Source organism: Elephas maximus, chromosome 23, assembly GCF_024166365.1.
Source record: "Elephas maximus indicus isolate mEleMax1 chromosome 23, mEleMax1 primary haplotype, whole genome shotgun sequence".
NCBI lineage: Eukaryota > Metazoa > Chordata > Mammalia > Proboscidea > Elephantidae > Elephas > Elephas maximus.
In genome coordinates, this window is record NC_064841.1 from 17,138,327 (window position 1) to 17,155,032 (window position 16,706).

Sequence of the window (16,706 nt, forward strand, 5' to 3'; positions counted from 1 at the left end):
TCCAGTGATATAAGTCCAGTTAAGTCTTTCCTCTAATAAATTTTCTTGTCTACCTTGGCCTATATAGAGGTATCTTACCTCTAATCATGATCTCAAATCACCTAGTGCTATACTATATATATATGGATATATTTATGTATTTTCTCTTTTCTCCAATGATATTGTAAGCTCTCATAATCTTGTAATGTCACTAGTACTATAAAGTGTTTAATAAATGCTATTTGGAATAAAGTAAAAATAGCATAACATTTTTCCTGTTTTTTTTTGCAAATTAGTTGTGGCCTCATTACAAAACAGTTGAGCCTGAGATACACAGGTAAGTTTTCTCCAAGAATAAGAAAACACTTCCAGGAAAGCTGACAAAGAGACCACACAATAACGGAATTTTCACAAGTGAAAGGGCACTGTTCCCTAAAAAAGAAAATCCATATTCCCAAAGTTCAACTTGTTACAAATAAAAACGCAAGATGATTCTTTGAACCTGTTGTAACATCTTTCTGCTTCCCTCAATAAGTTAAACAAAATCTTTGACACACATTCATTTTTTTAAAAATACGATAACATTCCAAAATTCATTCTCTCTTCTAGTGCGAGTTGCCATCGAGTCGATTCCCACCAACGGCGACCCCATATGTGTCAGAGCAGAACTGTCGCCAGGACTTTCTTCCGAGGCAACTGCAGGACTCAAACCGCCAAACTTTAGCAGCCGAGCATGTTAACTGTTTGTACCGCCCAGGGACTCTACCTTTTCCTAAATCCTCAATCCCCTCTCCAGTCTCCTTTTGGCAAAATTCTATGTGTTTCTTAAGGTCTAATTTAAATACCAATTACTCTATGAAGCTTTTCCTGGTAAGTGTAGCGTGTGGTCTTCTCTTCCTTGGAACTTGTCATGTTCCCTTTTGCTTACATGGCACTGCACTGTAGTGGTCTGCACAAATATCTTATCCCCCCAGTTTCTTTATAAGACATGGACTTGATCCTCAGAAAGCCATATCCTGCACTGTACAGGTAGTAGATAATCAAACATCTACTGAAAAAGTAAATGAATAATCAGCAAAGATTTGGCAAGTTTTGACAATTATAAAATAAGAATGCATTTATGGTACACCTCAAGGAACATTACGTATAACAACTTGCTAAAGACCAAAACAATTATCTGAAGTGTCTGACGGGGGTGGGGTGGGGTAGGCTGCCTTCATTTTCCCAAACAGTTATTCAAACAAGCGTAAACGAAGGCCACCAAACTGAACACATTCTGGTTTGAATAACTGTGGGGACCGACCACACTTTTCCGAGCTTTATGAAACTCTGAATTCTCTTGTATATCTAAAGAATAACAACATATCCATGGTCATTATTTCACCTTCTTCATGTTCCCTCCGAGGGCAGGATAAGGAGGTTTGTTGACATGGCCCCAGTCGACTGGCACTCGGGTCATTTCATAGAGCTGAAAGATCACCAACGCATCTGCAAGGTCACTAGAACGGGAGGGTACAGCAGATGAAGGAGGAGGAGGAAATGTTGGTAGTACCTAATTTTATTAAGCACACTAGAGATGGGTCATTTAATGCCTAAGGAATTAGAGGACATTTCATTTGACCCAGAGCTTCCAATCTAGGAATCTGTTCAAGATATTTTCATAAACATTTACGAAGATATATATACATATATATATATATACACATTCAGTACATGTACATTGCCACAGTCTTTATAAACTTGGAAACAACTAAAATACCTGGCAGTAGGGGGATGCTGAATAAACTGCCCATACTATGGACTCCTGGGCCACCATTAGACAGATTACATAGATCTGTATGTACTGACATGAAAGCTTTCCAATACATACTAAGTTTAAAAAATCAAATGACAGAACACTGCAAATAGTTTGATCCCATTTATTTAAAAAATATTTTAAGAGAAATATGTGGAAAGGACTGTGATACCAATTATCCCTGGGAAGGACAGAAGGAGTACGGAAGACATGAGGGGGGATTACCATGTTTTGTTTTATTCTATATACTTACACACTTCCTGAAACTTCTACACTGCAAATGAGTACATATACTACTTATGTACTACGATTTTTTTTAGCTTTGTAAAAATAATTACAGGAAAGTCACAATAGCTACTCATGCAACTCCGAAAACCCAGTGCTGTCAAGTCGGTTACTCAGGCGACTATTCGTGTTAAATAACGAAGGTTAAAAGGGAAGGATTTATAAGCAAGTAGGAGCTCTTGAAGTAAGACTACTCCTACTTTGGATTCAGAAAAACACGTTCTTTGGAGAAGCTCAAAGTATGTCTATAGAGTCTGTTATCAACTCTGTGTACTAAGGGCATAAAGCAATAGCAATTGATTTTAAAATTGTTAGCTGTGATATATTATGTAACTTCTCCCCCCAACAGCTTATCTGTTGCTTTGCTAAGATTTATATTAAAGTTACTTTGCATTCTCTGAGCACACACCATATGGCACTGAAGGGAAGTGGCCTTGCGCCGAATGATGGAGGAAGAAAGTGATTGAGACCTGACTAGTTTATCTCTATGAGTCGGAATTGACTTGACGGCACTGGGTTGGGTAGGTTATCTCTGGTGGCAGAGTGGTTAAGAGTTTGTCTGCTAACCAAAAGATCAGCAGTTCAAATCCACTAGCCACTCCTTGGAAACCCTATGGCAAGAGGTTTGTTTTTGTTTTTTGGAGGGTTTAGGTTACCTCTATAAGCACAGGAAACATTTCACATTAAAAAAAAAAATCACTAAAGTATTTGTATAGGTTCTGAAATCACATCTATTTCATGAATTCTTTTTTATTTTAAATGAATTCATTCTTATACCTATGTTGTATGGTATTATTATTTGTGTTCTACAAAATTAAACCCCAGAGGGTTGAAATGACTTTCAGAGACTTCAAGATGAGTTTCAGAATCAACTTGTCAGAACAACTCCTGGGACTGATGGTTCTTAAAATATATTTAGTAATGTGTTTGGAGGCAGGAATTTTCAGTTAAAATCTATCTACATTATTCAAATGCTTTGGTTTGGGGCTGAATATCCCACAGGTGGGGAAATAACAGTGCTTAGGGGTGGGTTTGGAAATGCAATCCGGCCCCAAACTCAAGGGCACATGGTGCTGGTGCCTACCTACTAGATTCCTGGCTATTGCTTTCCTCTATCCAATGGTTCTTTTTAAGGTTAATTATCCTTTTGAGCATTTCCCGAAAGTTAGTCCCTTTCCCTCCTCCCCCAAAATAATACATATACCTAGAAGCCCTGTGCTAGAATTTCAGGATCTATATAAAGCTAGAATCAAGTAATTTTAACTAAAAAATACAGTCAATTCTCTTCTCCACTGTCAAGCATAGAGAGCTCCAGCTGTCTTGATACTTACAAAGTAGTTACCATGAACCTCAAGAAATCTTAATCGCCTCTTTTTAAATTTACTTTTTAATTGTAAAAGAAATACATGCTCACTGTAAAACATTCAAACCATATTTAAGTTACTAACATTAAAACTAAGTCCTCTCATTACTCTCCATTCCACTGCCACGGTTGCATACAGATATTTGGTATGCATCTGTTATGGACTGAATTGTGTCCCCCAAGAGGTTATGCTGCAGTTCTCACTCCTGTACCTGTGACTATGACCCTGTTTGGGAATAGGAGTTTTCTTTTGTTGTGTTAATAAGGTCATACCAGAGTAGGCTGGGTCCTAAACCTAATCACTTCTGAGAGGTATCTCATTAAAAGAGCAGAACAGAGACACACATACAAGGGGAAGAGGCTCTGTGAAGATCTAGCAAAGGAACACCAAGGACTGTTGGCAGACACAGAAACTAGGAGAGAGGTCCACAGAAGGAACTGGCAGGGCTGAGACCCTGATTTGGACTTTTAGCCTCCAGAACTGTGAGAAAACAAATTTCTATTCTTTAAAGCCACCCATTTGTATATATTTTGTTACGGTGGCCCTAGCAAACTAAGACAGCATCCCTCCAGGGTTTTTTTTTTCTTAATTCATATAAAATATGTACAATTTTTAACTCCACTTTAAAACAAAAATGGGATCATACTACACCTGTTGTTCTTTTCTCTCAATTATATATTATAGACATTCTTTCAATTATATATTACGGAATTCTTTAGTCCATAAAGATTTCACCTCGAATATTTGAGTCCTTTATTGCCTGGCTACTGTAATGGGAGTTCCCATCTAAATGACGTCTTTTCTCATTAGCTGAATTTACACATTCTTTCAGAGTTTTTCAAGTATGGGTGCGTCATATCAAAGCCAGTTACTGTAATAAGGCAATGCTGGTTTTAGATTTTAAAGACTATTTTGAATATACAACAAGGAGCAGAAACTATTGCATCATAAATTCTCAGCCACTGAACTCAGTCTTTTATGACATTTGTTTTCAGTCCACATTTTGAATAATAACTCACTTAATTCTTACCCAAAAGTTCCCTTGATGTATAAATTATTAATAGATTTATTTAGAATTTCTTCCCTAAAAATATGAAATTATTTTTTAAAGTTGAGTTCTGTTACATTTTTTCAAGGCAAATCGGTAGCTTCCATGTGAAGACAGAAGGAAGGTTTTCTTCCATCCACACGTTGGAAGAGCACACATTGTCAGCCCCATCCGATGGCACAGTGAATGATTCCGTATTATGTTTTTCTTAGCACTACCAATGTTAATAATGTGTTGTCATTTTTAAACAAGAAAGAATGAGATAAACAATTACTCAGGGAAAACAAGTTCCTTTTACAATTTAGAAAAAATATACACAACAAATTATGGAATAACAGGATTTTTGGCAAAAAAACAAATGGAAAGAACGTGTATTATAATGAAAAATGGTGATACGATCAAGTGATTTTATCAAATAGTACTGTTATTCTAATCTGTTAAAATCAAAACACTTCATTATTTTCCCTTTATTGAATTATTTATTTATATCACCATCAAAAATTACAACTGATATTATCATATTCTTCTCTCTTCAGATACATTTCGTTTAAAATCCATTGTATTGCCAATCCCCCAGTATGCTAAAACTCTACATGTTGGCTAAAGTTCTTGTGAATTTACAAAAAGTTTGAAACTTGAAAAGTTGGATCCTGATTATAAAGGTGAAACAGTAAAATATTTACCTGTACAAATGATTAATGTATGGGTTGACTCCCAAGGAATTCATCCAGTTCCGGAATGTCCTCTCTTCCTTGCTCTCCCCTACAGTAGACACAAGTTAGCACTGATGATTCAGGACAAAAGGAATCAGGAGTTTTATTTTAAACAATTCTGGCAGGTACAAACTGGCCATACCTACTCTGCCATGGTTCCTGTAGCACTACTATTTCTTTAGCGGGGGGAAAGGGACTCTCTGGGAAGCCTCCATTTGCTCTAAATCTCTCCATCTATAGTCCCTTACTTGATCTGTATGAACTACTGAGGCATGGGTTTCTCTGTCCAGAAAAGTAACAAGTAAACGTATGTGGTTGTATCTGTATTTACGGTTAGATGTGAAAAGGATCGGCTTAACATTAATAAAAATCCTTTAGCAGTCAGGGTAATATTAACATATTAAATAGAAATAGAAGCGCTGTACCTTCGTCAATACAGCGCTGTTTTACACAGGAAAGTTTCTGGGCACACAAACCTACATTTTCATTATACCAGAGAGCAATGAAGGGGAGGGGGAATTACAGGTAATATAAAAATAATGAGAGATGTAACTATTTTACAGGCTTCCTGAGTTATTTTAGATTGTCACTGTTGAAAATGTTCATTTTTCAATATACACACAATTACCACAAAAAATGCTGAGAGAAAGACATATTTCATCATAGTAAGTCCCTGGACCACAGAGATCACCTTAAGGAAAAAACAGGCACTATTATATAAACTGTGATAACCTAACCTCCCCGAGCATCCCCTTCATAGCAGTGCTTACACCACCTGAAAGGAAAACAGGGGTTAAGTGTGCCACAAAGCAGGTGGAGATATGGGCCCTACATGCTCCATCTGCCTTCCTGCCAGCCCCTGGACTGCTAACAGTCCTAAGTGACTACCTATTAGTTTCCTCTTCAGCAAGGTTAGGGGATAATGGAATGGCCTAGCCTACATCTGATCACCAGACTTGTGAAAAACTGAAGCACTGACACCTCTCATCACTTCTAAGCCACAGACAAGTTCAGCTCCCTCTCTAGACTTTGGTGCATGTGAGGACCCAGGACAAGGTGGCAATAAATCTATAACCATCTGAGCTCCAGGGGTCCATTCCTACAGAGCCATCCCTTCAGTCAAGTGCCACCGGCAGTACACACCAGCTCACCCAGAACAGGAACCAAACCCTTGCAAGAACAGAAGGATTCTATAATTGGTGCCCACTGTTGAGAAAATAAACTACCCACTGTATTTTCAGGAGGTTCTCAATATCATTACCTAACTGCTTTCCAAAAATCTGCTTTAATTTTTTGCTCTATTATGTAGTCAGATAATTTCTTGCTTAATTTTTTCCCCCTCTGGTCTGCATAAAAGGTAAAACTGATCAGTCTGTTATATCTGACGTTACCACTTTATAATAAACGACCTGCATGAGAACCTTTTTAAGAAATAATCAAGTTAAACTAAATGGTCCTAGAATCTGTGCTTGGCTTGCTTGTAGGAATTACTAAATGGGGCAAATTAAGGATGTGAACTGTCCCCAGAGTGATATAAACATACTGTGATCAACAGTTTGACGGACAAGCCTTTGGATTTACCTTTTAGTTGTTTCTCTAGTTATTCCTATCTGTCATATTATCCTATATACAATTTTTTTTTCCTAGTAATTAAAGAATTTTTACATTATTTCCAGCCAGGAGTATCCAAATCATATTTTTAAATTACAAACGCTTATAATGTCACAGTGGTTTAATTTTTAATTAAAATATCTAAATTTTTTAATTCTGTTGAACCTGATGATGTAGTGAATACTTAAAAAAAAAAACACAGTTTATATTTTGATTGAGTTCTGAAACTGTTATAAGCTTCAAAGGTTCATATTTCTTCCTATTTTTCTCATCCAATTATATAATTAATATTTTAATTTCTGATACCTGGAAAGTAAAACAGATTTCATAAGTAAGCATTTATTTATCTAATATTTCGAGTTGCCTTGGTAAATAAATGCTCAAAGCCAGAAGCACTATGCATTGGTGCCAGAGACATGGTAAAGTACTGCAATAACATATGTATTCCAGATTGGAAAATGTTGTCTGGCTGGTAGACAACTCAAGCAATCTTAGAAGTAAAATCTTAATTGCTGATATACAAGATAGAACTATAAAACATTCCTTTAATTTACAGGGTCAAACTAGCATCTGCAATTGATAAAAGTTTCAGAGCAAATAATGAATATATTAAAAAGTAGGTTACTAAGAGGAAAGAGAAGGGAATAAACACGTATTGAACACTCACTATATGTGCTAAGTGATGTATTAGGCGCTTTCCTCCTCCTGCCCAGACCATTACTGAGCACATACTGTATGGTAACCTTTTTCATTCATGGTCACATTTAACTTGTTCTGAAACTCTTCAAGGTAAACATTATTAGTCCTGTTTTAGATAGGAGAAAATCAAGGCTCACAGAGGTCATTCAAATACTAAATAGCGGAACCATGATTTGAACCAAGTCTGTCTAATTCTGTAGCCTATACACTTTCTATCACTATAAATGAATTCTGAGATGGTCTTTCTATAAGTAGCCCACGTGGTTTGTGCAATTTGATATAAAGGTTAAATACTTAACTGGACTTTTAATTTTCTTTAGTTACGTACGGTTATAATTCTTTGCCAATGAGGACATACTAACATACGAATTTGGGATGTGATAAGGGTCAAGCTTCAAATTTCATAAGGATCTATAAAAACCAAATTAGAGAGGAAAAATTCCAATGACAGCCAAAGTCAAATATATTTTTGGGAGATGTATCAGGGCATACATATGTTCTAAATAAAGATGATTGATGAATATTTCCCACTGTATCTTCTTATACAAATATAGTAAATACTAAGGGAAATATTTAGCAATCCTGTTCACGCTGAAAAATTCCAAAAGCATGCTGAACACTAGCAAAAGAATTCAAACGTGAAAAATAGGAGAGCGAGCAAGTTGGAAAAGATCTAGCAAGAGTTCGGTGACTATAAAAAGCAGATCATTTTTAATATGCCACACTAAACAATGCCTTCTACTGTAAGACACAAAGGGATTTTGAAATTTTCCAGACTAGTTAAAACTTAGCAGTCTTCCTTTTTGTTTTGTTTTGTTTTAAGATTTAATCCCTCTTCCTAAATTTCTCTTTGCGAGAAATCTCCATTTTGTCTCTTTTCCCTCTCCATTACCTATCTATGTAGACAATAGAATTTTTATTTTATTTTACTAGACCTCAGGAAGAGTGAGTTAAGTCATATTCCTCAAAGAACATGTTCTTTAATTCTGAAGCTTTTTTCATTAGTCAAAAAAAAAATGTTAATTATGAGGTGACAAAGAAAATAGAATCCTGGTTGTGGCAGTCAAAAAGAAAAAGATCATGAACGTGACTTCTTATTCTAGCTCACTGAGGAAGAAAGAGGCGTACGGGGTATGATGTGAGAGAACGAATACTGCAACTTCAAATTCTCCTCACCGAGAAGAATCCTTCCTTAGGACTACCTTCTCCAAACCAGGAAAACTAGAAAGAAAACCTTAGGACTGACCCCTGCCCCTAACAACTGCCACCACTACTGCCACTGTTTTTTCCTTTATTCTGACGTGGAAACCCTGGTGGTGCTGTGGTTAAGAACTCCGGTTGCAGTTTGAATCCACCAGGCGCTCCTCAGAAACCCTATGGGGCAGTTTTACTCTGTCCTATGGGGTCGCTATGAGTCGGAATCCACTTGACAGCAACAGGTTTTTCAATGTGGGTGTTCGTATGGATGCGGGTGAGGGTATGAGAATGGGAGAAGGAAGGAAGAGAGGCTTGGAAACAGAGATAAGGAGAAAGAGAGGTAGATATTGAGAATATTTCTGTCATTATGACGATTCATAAATTGTTAGCATCAATGATATTCAGCAAATGTCACACAGCTAATTAATACAAAATAATCTATGTTGTAGAACCTAAACGGATCCTTTCAAAGATTAAAAAAAAGATAAATCTGTTTATTCACAGGAGAGGGATACAAGCTTGATATCAAATCATGAAATCCAATTGTCATGATTTGGTTTCTAATGTGTTTAGAACTGACACTATCCCATCATTATAGAAGGCAAATTAGCTGGTGAGTTTACACAATCAAAACCTTGCTCTGCCATTCTAATTAAGCTTCATTTATGTTTCTTGCTTTTAGTCATTCATTCTATAGGCATATTAAGACAGAAATAACACAGCACGAACGATGCAAAAAATAAATATCAACTCAGATGGAAAGAATAAATGGTACTAATAAAAAACAACATTCCAGAATGAATGTATTTATAGAGTATAGAAAAGTACTAAATACAGTACCTACATTAGGAGGGGTCAAATCTGCATTTCACAAAGCAAAACAGGAAAGTGTTATAAATTATGAGACAGGTAACGACAGCCCCCACACAAGTAATGAATACTGTAGTTTTTTTCATGTACACTGAAAGCATCAAAAAGAGAACGATACTAGAGTCAAACTGTAGCTTTTAAAGAAGAAAAAAGCTCCAAACAAAAAAAATTTTTTTCCCCAATAGACAATCCATTGTCCATATCAGTGGTGGAGTTACTGTTATGTGGTCACTTAAGAGAACACTTCGAACGCATGATAGTTTTCACTAAGCTCTTATAGGGAAATGACAGATAAGTGAGATTTACCCCAGCATTCTCTTTTAACCAAAACCAACATCCACTTTCCGTAATTTGAGCCTTTTAATGGACGCACACGTCTACACACACTAAGGTCCATCTTCCACCACAGTCCCCTACCTCTGACAGTGAAGAAGGACAGTGCCACAAGAGGATAAATACAGTGAGCCAAGTTAAGGCAGAAAGAACTTACCTTCCAATAAATTTATATCGATGTCATTATTATCAGGCTTGCGGAGGCTTGGGTATGTGTTAAACAGATTAGCTACAAAAGCTAAGTTAAGTTTAGGATTGCCTGAAACCACATCCGCAGGAGTAACAAACTGTCTGCAGCCCAGTTTATCTGCTTGTTGAAGCATGAATTCAGCACGCTTCAGGTCATTTCTCTCCTAAACAATGAAATAAGACAAAAATAGTCAAAATCAAACTACTTTTCTGGAAATATGTCAGATAATAGCTCAAAATTAGGTCAGAAATGTGCTGGAATTTCAAATCAATCTCCCCATTTCTTTTGTAAATGAATAAGGAGTCGTCTTGCTGGGGTCACTGAGTCATTTTTCACCTTCATTCCGGAAATACTCAATAAAACTGTCAAATACTGTCTCGGTAAGTTCCTACTGGTCAAGACTATAAGTCATTTGTTCAAGGTCACCTATTAGAGTGCCCTGTGTGGCTAAGAGGCTTAGTTGTCTCACCCATCCTACCCTAAGCGATATTTTCAGTAAAATACTAAATCAGAAGGAACAGCGCTTCTCACAATTGCAAAATCCTAGAAACAAAACAACATCTTATCCACAGGAGACAAGACGAATAAACTGTGATATATTCACACACTGACATGCGAAAACATGGGTGAATCTTAGCGATATAATAATGTGCTCAAAAATGAGTACTAGGAGTTTAAGCATGGCATGATAAGCTTGCTGTTAAGTTTTTAAAAAATTTAAGGAGCACACTTGGATGAAAGAACACTATATAAAAAAGAATGTAAAAGAACAATGAACACAAGATTCAAGATGCTGATTACTACAATGGGGTAAGGAAGAAAGATGGGATAGGGAAGAGCTGTACAGCTAAATGTAAATTAATGTCAAGGTCTTAGCTTTCTTATTGAATTAAGGGTCCATATGGGCTTTTTAAAATTTCAACAAAACAATACCACAAACAAAAAGTAAATTAAAAAAGGGGCACACATGGACTCATGCTGAAAGTATATAATGACCAAGAGTTATGATTTATTTAATTCAGAGCACCAGTGTTGAAAAAAAAAACCAATGAAATCAAAGAAAGCGATAGGTTCAATGCTACTAAACAATGAAAAATTCCCAAGGTAACATCAACAAATCACAATATGTAGACCTTATTTAGATCGTAATTGAAATATAAAAAGAAAATTTGACTTTTTTTTAAACAGTTGGAAATGTCAGTGCCAACTAGATATTATAGATTATTATTAATTTTTGAAGCTATGATAAGGTATTGTGGTTATATTTTAGAAGTTTTCATATTTTAGAAATACATAATTCATACTGAATATTTATAGATTATATTATATGATGTCTAGGATTTGCTACAAAATAATACAGAAAAAAAGGGGGGGCGGAAATAGAGGTAGGTGATATGGGACAAAATTGATCACGAGGTGATAATTGTTGAACCTGGGAGATAATACATGGGAGTCAGTCTACTAAGTCCGTTCACACTTATAAATGCTTGAAATTTCCCATAATAAGGTTTTTTTAAATTCTAATTTTTGATTGGAAATAATTTGCAAATTTTGCAATACTAATTTTCTGAGACATTTCATTGTAATAATGCGAAGTATAATTAATTAATACTGATTCACTCAAGTTGCCTTTAAAACCAAGCATCACAGATACTGTACTTTAAGTACCTAACAGATTTTCATACAAACTATAACCTGACCAAATTTTCAATGTTTAGATAGAACCACTCTTGGTATTTACAACTTATGCTAAGAGAACAGGCTTCTTAAGAAATGTCTTTGGTGGGTCAAGATCTGTATCAGTCTTTCCTACATCATAAATGTTAGGAACTGCTTTTATTTTGTGTTATTTCCAAAAGTAATTTAGTAGAAACCAAAAAAAACCAAACCTGGTGCCATCGAGTCAGTTCCAACTGATGGCAACCCCACGTGCTACAGCAAAACTGAGTTCTATAGGGTTTTCTTGGCTGTAATCTTTATGGAAGCAGATTGCCAGGTATTTCTTCCAGGGTGGCACTGGATGGGTTCAAGCTGCCAACTCTTGGTTAATAGCCAGGAACAAACTGTTTGCACCACCCAGGACCTTAATTTGGTAGAACTGATAAAGTAATCAATTTCTTGGTACTCTAGTGACAGCTTGTTGCTCCCTTTCCTGGTGTACAGTGACCATCATCACCCTGGTGGCTTCTGGTTGTGTTAGACCAGGGAAACGTGGATGTAGGGTTGATTCCACACATATGCAAGGCCAGAGTTCTTCAATCCCTTTCTTCAGTCATGACAGCCCAGTGGCTCAACATGGAGACTTGGAGCCTGGGGTATGGAAAAACTTTTTGACAAGCAAAAGGCCAAGCTTTAATGAAGGGTCAAGGATTCTGCCAGAGAATGCTGCCTGTACAAAACTGCATTCTAAAAACTGTACTTACATTAAACCCTGACATGTCAATGTCAATGGAGGGTTCATCATCCCTGGAACCTTTAGGAGCAATCTGATTAAGCAGGTGAAAATAGGCTCTTGAATCCTTCAAGGAAAGAAATGAAACAGTATTTTTTAAATGAACAAAATCATCGTTGAATTTAGGAAAAAATTGCTCAGATTGAGGAAACTGCCCCCATCTCAGAGAATGGACTAATAACATAATAGCTTTATTTTAATAACACAGAATTCCTTGTAGATCCCCAAACATATCGTGCTGTTTCACACCTCTGAGATTCTAGCAACGCTTTCCCCTACAACTGGAACACCCTTCCTCGCCTCTGGCATCAGGTAAGATTCAGGTCAGGCATAACCTCCTGGAAGCCTTCCCCGGTGTCTCTAGAACGAACTCTTCCATACTGCACAGCAGCCCATCGTCTCCATGGCTAACAGGCAGTGATCACACTATTAAACCATCCAGTGTAGCCATCTCCGAAGATGGCTATCATAATTTCTCCTTGTACATACATGCAGTTCGTCTTATCAAAATGCAGACTCAATTTCCCCTCCCTTTAAATTTGGGTTAGCCTTTTGATTTGCTTTGACTAATAGAAAGAAGGCAATGAAAGTGACCTTCTAAGATTTCCAAACCCAGGCCTTAAGAGCTTCTGCTTCCTCCCTCTTGAAATTAGCCTCTACATAAGACGTCCAATGATCTGAGACCATCATGCTGTAAGGAAGCCCAAGCTAGCCATGTAGAGAGGCCTTGTGGAAGAGCACCAAGGCACCAGACATGTGGGTGATGTCTTTGTGCACCTTCTAGCCCAGCCCAACTGCCAGCTGAATGCAACTGAGTTAGTGATCACAGCCAAACCCATGTGAAGCAGAACCGCTCAAATAAATCATGTCAACCCACAGAACCATGAGAAACAACAAATTGTTGTTATTTTAAACCACTGAGTTTTGAGTGGTTTGTTAAGCAGTAACAAATAACTAAGTATCTATCTAGATGTCTGTCTCCCTCCATATTTGTTCAGCTTCTCAAGAGTTGTATCTATGTCTTACTGGTCTTTGCATCTTCCATGCCTAGCATTATGTCCCTCAGGAGGGGTTCAAAAAATGTCTGATGAACCGAATTTTAAAATAAGAGAGCCCCCAAAGTAAACTTTTAACAAAAGAAATACAGTATCACTTCAAAGAGAGATTGTCAACTAGGCCATTATGGCAAAAACATCACCTGACTCAAGGTGTTAACAAATTTAAAGATGGAATATAATTTAAAGGGAGCACCAATTGGCCTAGAAAAGAGCAGTGCCCATTGAGACACTGACCACGGGAGAGTTGTTGTTAGGCAGGTGTCAATGTCATAGTTCCGTTGTTAAGTCTTTCAGTGAGAAGTGATTCAAAGCTACTTTGGTTGAGAGATGTTCTTCAAGACTCCCTTTGTCTACTCATTCTGATTTCCATGTTCCTTCAGATAATTTGCATTCCTGTTAGCCAGTTACTGGTGAAGGGGGAGTAAGCTGGTTGAACAGGTCAAGCCCACAAGACCTTCTAGTCCAGCAAAGAGATGTAATTTTCAATCCAAGTAAACAGACTGGCATCCTCATTACAATGTAGCCTAACTGTGGCATATAAAATGGGAAAGACTGCGTTGATCTCCCAGGTCTAGTACCTCCCTTCCTCTCACAGCCACCTGTATTTCTTATGAGAAACCACTAAATCAGTTTATGTTTTTTTTTTTTTTAAAGATTATGTGACAATAATTGGGGAATCCACCCCTAAGGGAGAAATGTAAAATTTCATTTTCTATCTTAGGTGTCCTTGTGACTTAAAATTCAATTCAAATTTAAATCTGAAACCCCTTAATTTTTTACATTCCACGTTCTTATTTCACTTCACAATTTTGAAGATTAAGATACAAACCTTAATGTCTTGGCTGAAGTTACTGATGGTACGCCATCCTGCATTGGTCAGATGGTAGTTCACCCATCGCAGCAGTAATTCCTCAGGAGAAAGCTTCATTAGCTCCTCTAGCTCCTCACCTTCACTGAGCAATGCAATCAGAGCTGAGGGGAAAACGCTGAAATGTAAGTTTCTTCCACAACAAGTATGCGTCAATGAAAAGTAAATATTCTTGGTGATCCTACCTTCATTTCTGGAAATCTCAATATCAGCAAAAAGACCAACTTTGATAATCTGCCACAGAAGCCCCAAGACCAAGTGAGGTTTTCCTTCTTTCAGGTCCTGTGCGCCAATGTTGACCACCGTGCAGCCAATGGCAGAGGCAGAATTCAGGGCAAGGTTTAAATTTTCCTGAATTGCAACAAAGAAAAATACATGTGAAGTCTTATCTACAAGTTGTGAAGGTAAGCAAGAATCAGTAGATTGCAAAAATTTTAGATTTTTTAAAATAAGTAATTTTATACAAGCAAAACCCCACCATTTTAACTACAACCTGTATATGCTAATGACTTCCAAATCCATAGCTCCAGTCCATACCTCCCTGAACCCAAGCTCTATACCTATCTACTCACTTGGTTATGTCAACCTGATGTTCCACAAATACCTAGAACTCAATGTGTCCAAAACTGAAGCACTTCTCTCCACACTTCCCTGGTCTCTTATCCCCTGTCAACATCAGATTCTTCCTTCATTCTTTTGCCTTCTTTCTTCCTAAGCCAGAAACCTGTACAGAATACTTGCCTCCCACATGTAGTCACCAAATTTCTGTTATTTTCACCTTCTAAATACCTCTGGAAATTGTCAGAGCCTTTCTTCAATAATTTCCTAACTTCCATCCTAACACCCACCCCCCCTTCAGCCTTACTCTCTCCATTCCATCTTCTACAGTGTTCTGCTGCCAGCATTCTCAGTAAAGTATAAACCTGATCATGGAGTTTCTTTCAACTGTTCCCTATCACGCCCACCATCTCTCCCTCACTCACTCTGTTTTATGTACTTGGGGCCATTAAACTTACTGTTCCTCCTGCCTTGAACATTCTTCCCCAAAATATCCATAATTCCTTTAAGACTCTGCTCAAATGAGCCTTATCTGTGAAGCCTTCTCTGAGCATCTTATCCAAAATAGCAAGCATGCCCACAACCCCTGCTGCCATTTGCTGTCCTCTATTTTACTCCTTACCACTGTCTGACATATATTTTACTTGTTTATTGTTGTGGCTCTCCCAATTAGAGTGTAAACTCTATGATGGTGGGAGCTTTGATCTATTCCCTGCTGTTTTCCCACTGTCTAGAACATGGTATATGCTCAATAAATATTTATTGAATAAATGGTAAGAGTGAATGGAAGGAAAGGAGAGGGTCAAGTCCAAATCCTTAGTACAGCAATCAGGGCCCCTACCCAGTCCTCACCAGGTCCCCCTTTCCCTCCTCCCTCACTGGAAGGCCCACCTTAAACCGAACTTCCAATTCTGAAATTCTGACCTTCCCTTCACACCTCCCATATGCAGTCAAAGCTTTGCCAGGTGATGTTTTCCCTTACTGCAATAAGCAACAAACTGAGCTCTGCCTTATCAACAGGCTGTGTTGGTGACATTTGGAGAAACAGCTTTTGCCACTAATTAGCTTTATACAAAAATGCTGGCTTTACAGGGATATCTAACTAGTAACTGGTTTAAAAACATGGTTGAAAGGAAGCTGCAATGTGCTTCTTCAAGTAAATGGCAGTTTCTACTTGGTAAATGCAACATTATTGTCCTACTGGCAAGGAGGAAACCAACCCCATGGCCGTCGAGTCGATTCTGACTCATAGCGACCTAAAGGACAGAGTAGAATTGCCCCATAGGGTTTCTAAGAAGTGGCTGGTGGATTTGAACTGCCGACCTTTTGATTAGCAGCTGAACGCTTAACCGCTGTGCCACCAGGACTCCAGGTAGGAAACAGGAAGGTTACTATTGTCTAAAGTCAATTCTAAAACATCTTAAGGACAAAAAGTAACAGGAGAGCCCCAAAGAGAGGTTGCTCTCCAAGTCTGACTAGTGATACCTTTCCTGAGTGCCCAGAATTCCTTCCTGAAGACTTGTGTTTGTGGGCAAAGATAAGGCCAGCCAGGGAGCCAGAAACAACTGAGACATGACAGAATGTGTTGTTCCTCCCCGTGTTTCCGTGCCCTAATCAGTAAAACAGCACACCTTACCTTACAGGGATTATCAACGAAAGCCACAAGCAAACATGGCAGTTTGTCTT

At 37.7% G+C, this 16,706-nt stretch overlaps 1 protein-coding gene across 3 annotated transcripts in view; it reads right to left on the reverse strand.

Annotated features, from left to right (window-relative positions):
• PLS1 (plastin 1) overlaps positions 1-16,706 on the reverse strand; it is a 98,685-nt gene that overhangs the window by 21,623 nt on the left and 60,356 nt on the right. For all 3 annotated transcript variants that reach the window (XM_049867772.1, XM_049867771.1, XM_049867773.1), the window contains 6 exons: positions 14,648-14,813; positions 14,424-14,566; positions 12,508-12,603; positions 10,052-10,247; positions 5,155-5,233; positions 1,364-1,478 (listed from right to left, as the gene is read on the reverse strand). In XM_049867772.1, the coding sequence (XP_049723729.1) occupies positions 1,364-1,478; positions 5,155-5,233; positions 10,052-10,247; positions 12,508-12,603; positions 14,424-14,566; positions 14,648-14,813 (795 nt within the window). The remainder of the gene's footprint in view (positions 1-1,363; positions 1,479-5,154; positions 5,234-10,051; positions 10,248-12,507; positions 12,604-14,423; positions 14,567-14,647; positions 14,814-16,706) is intronic.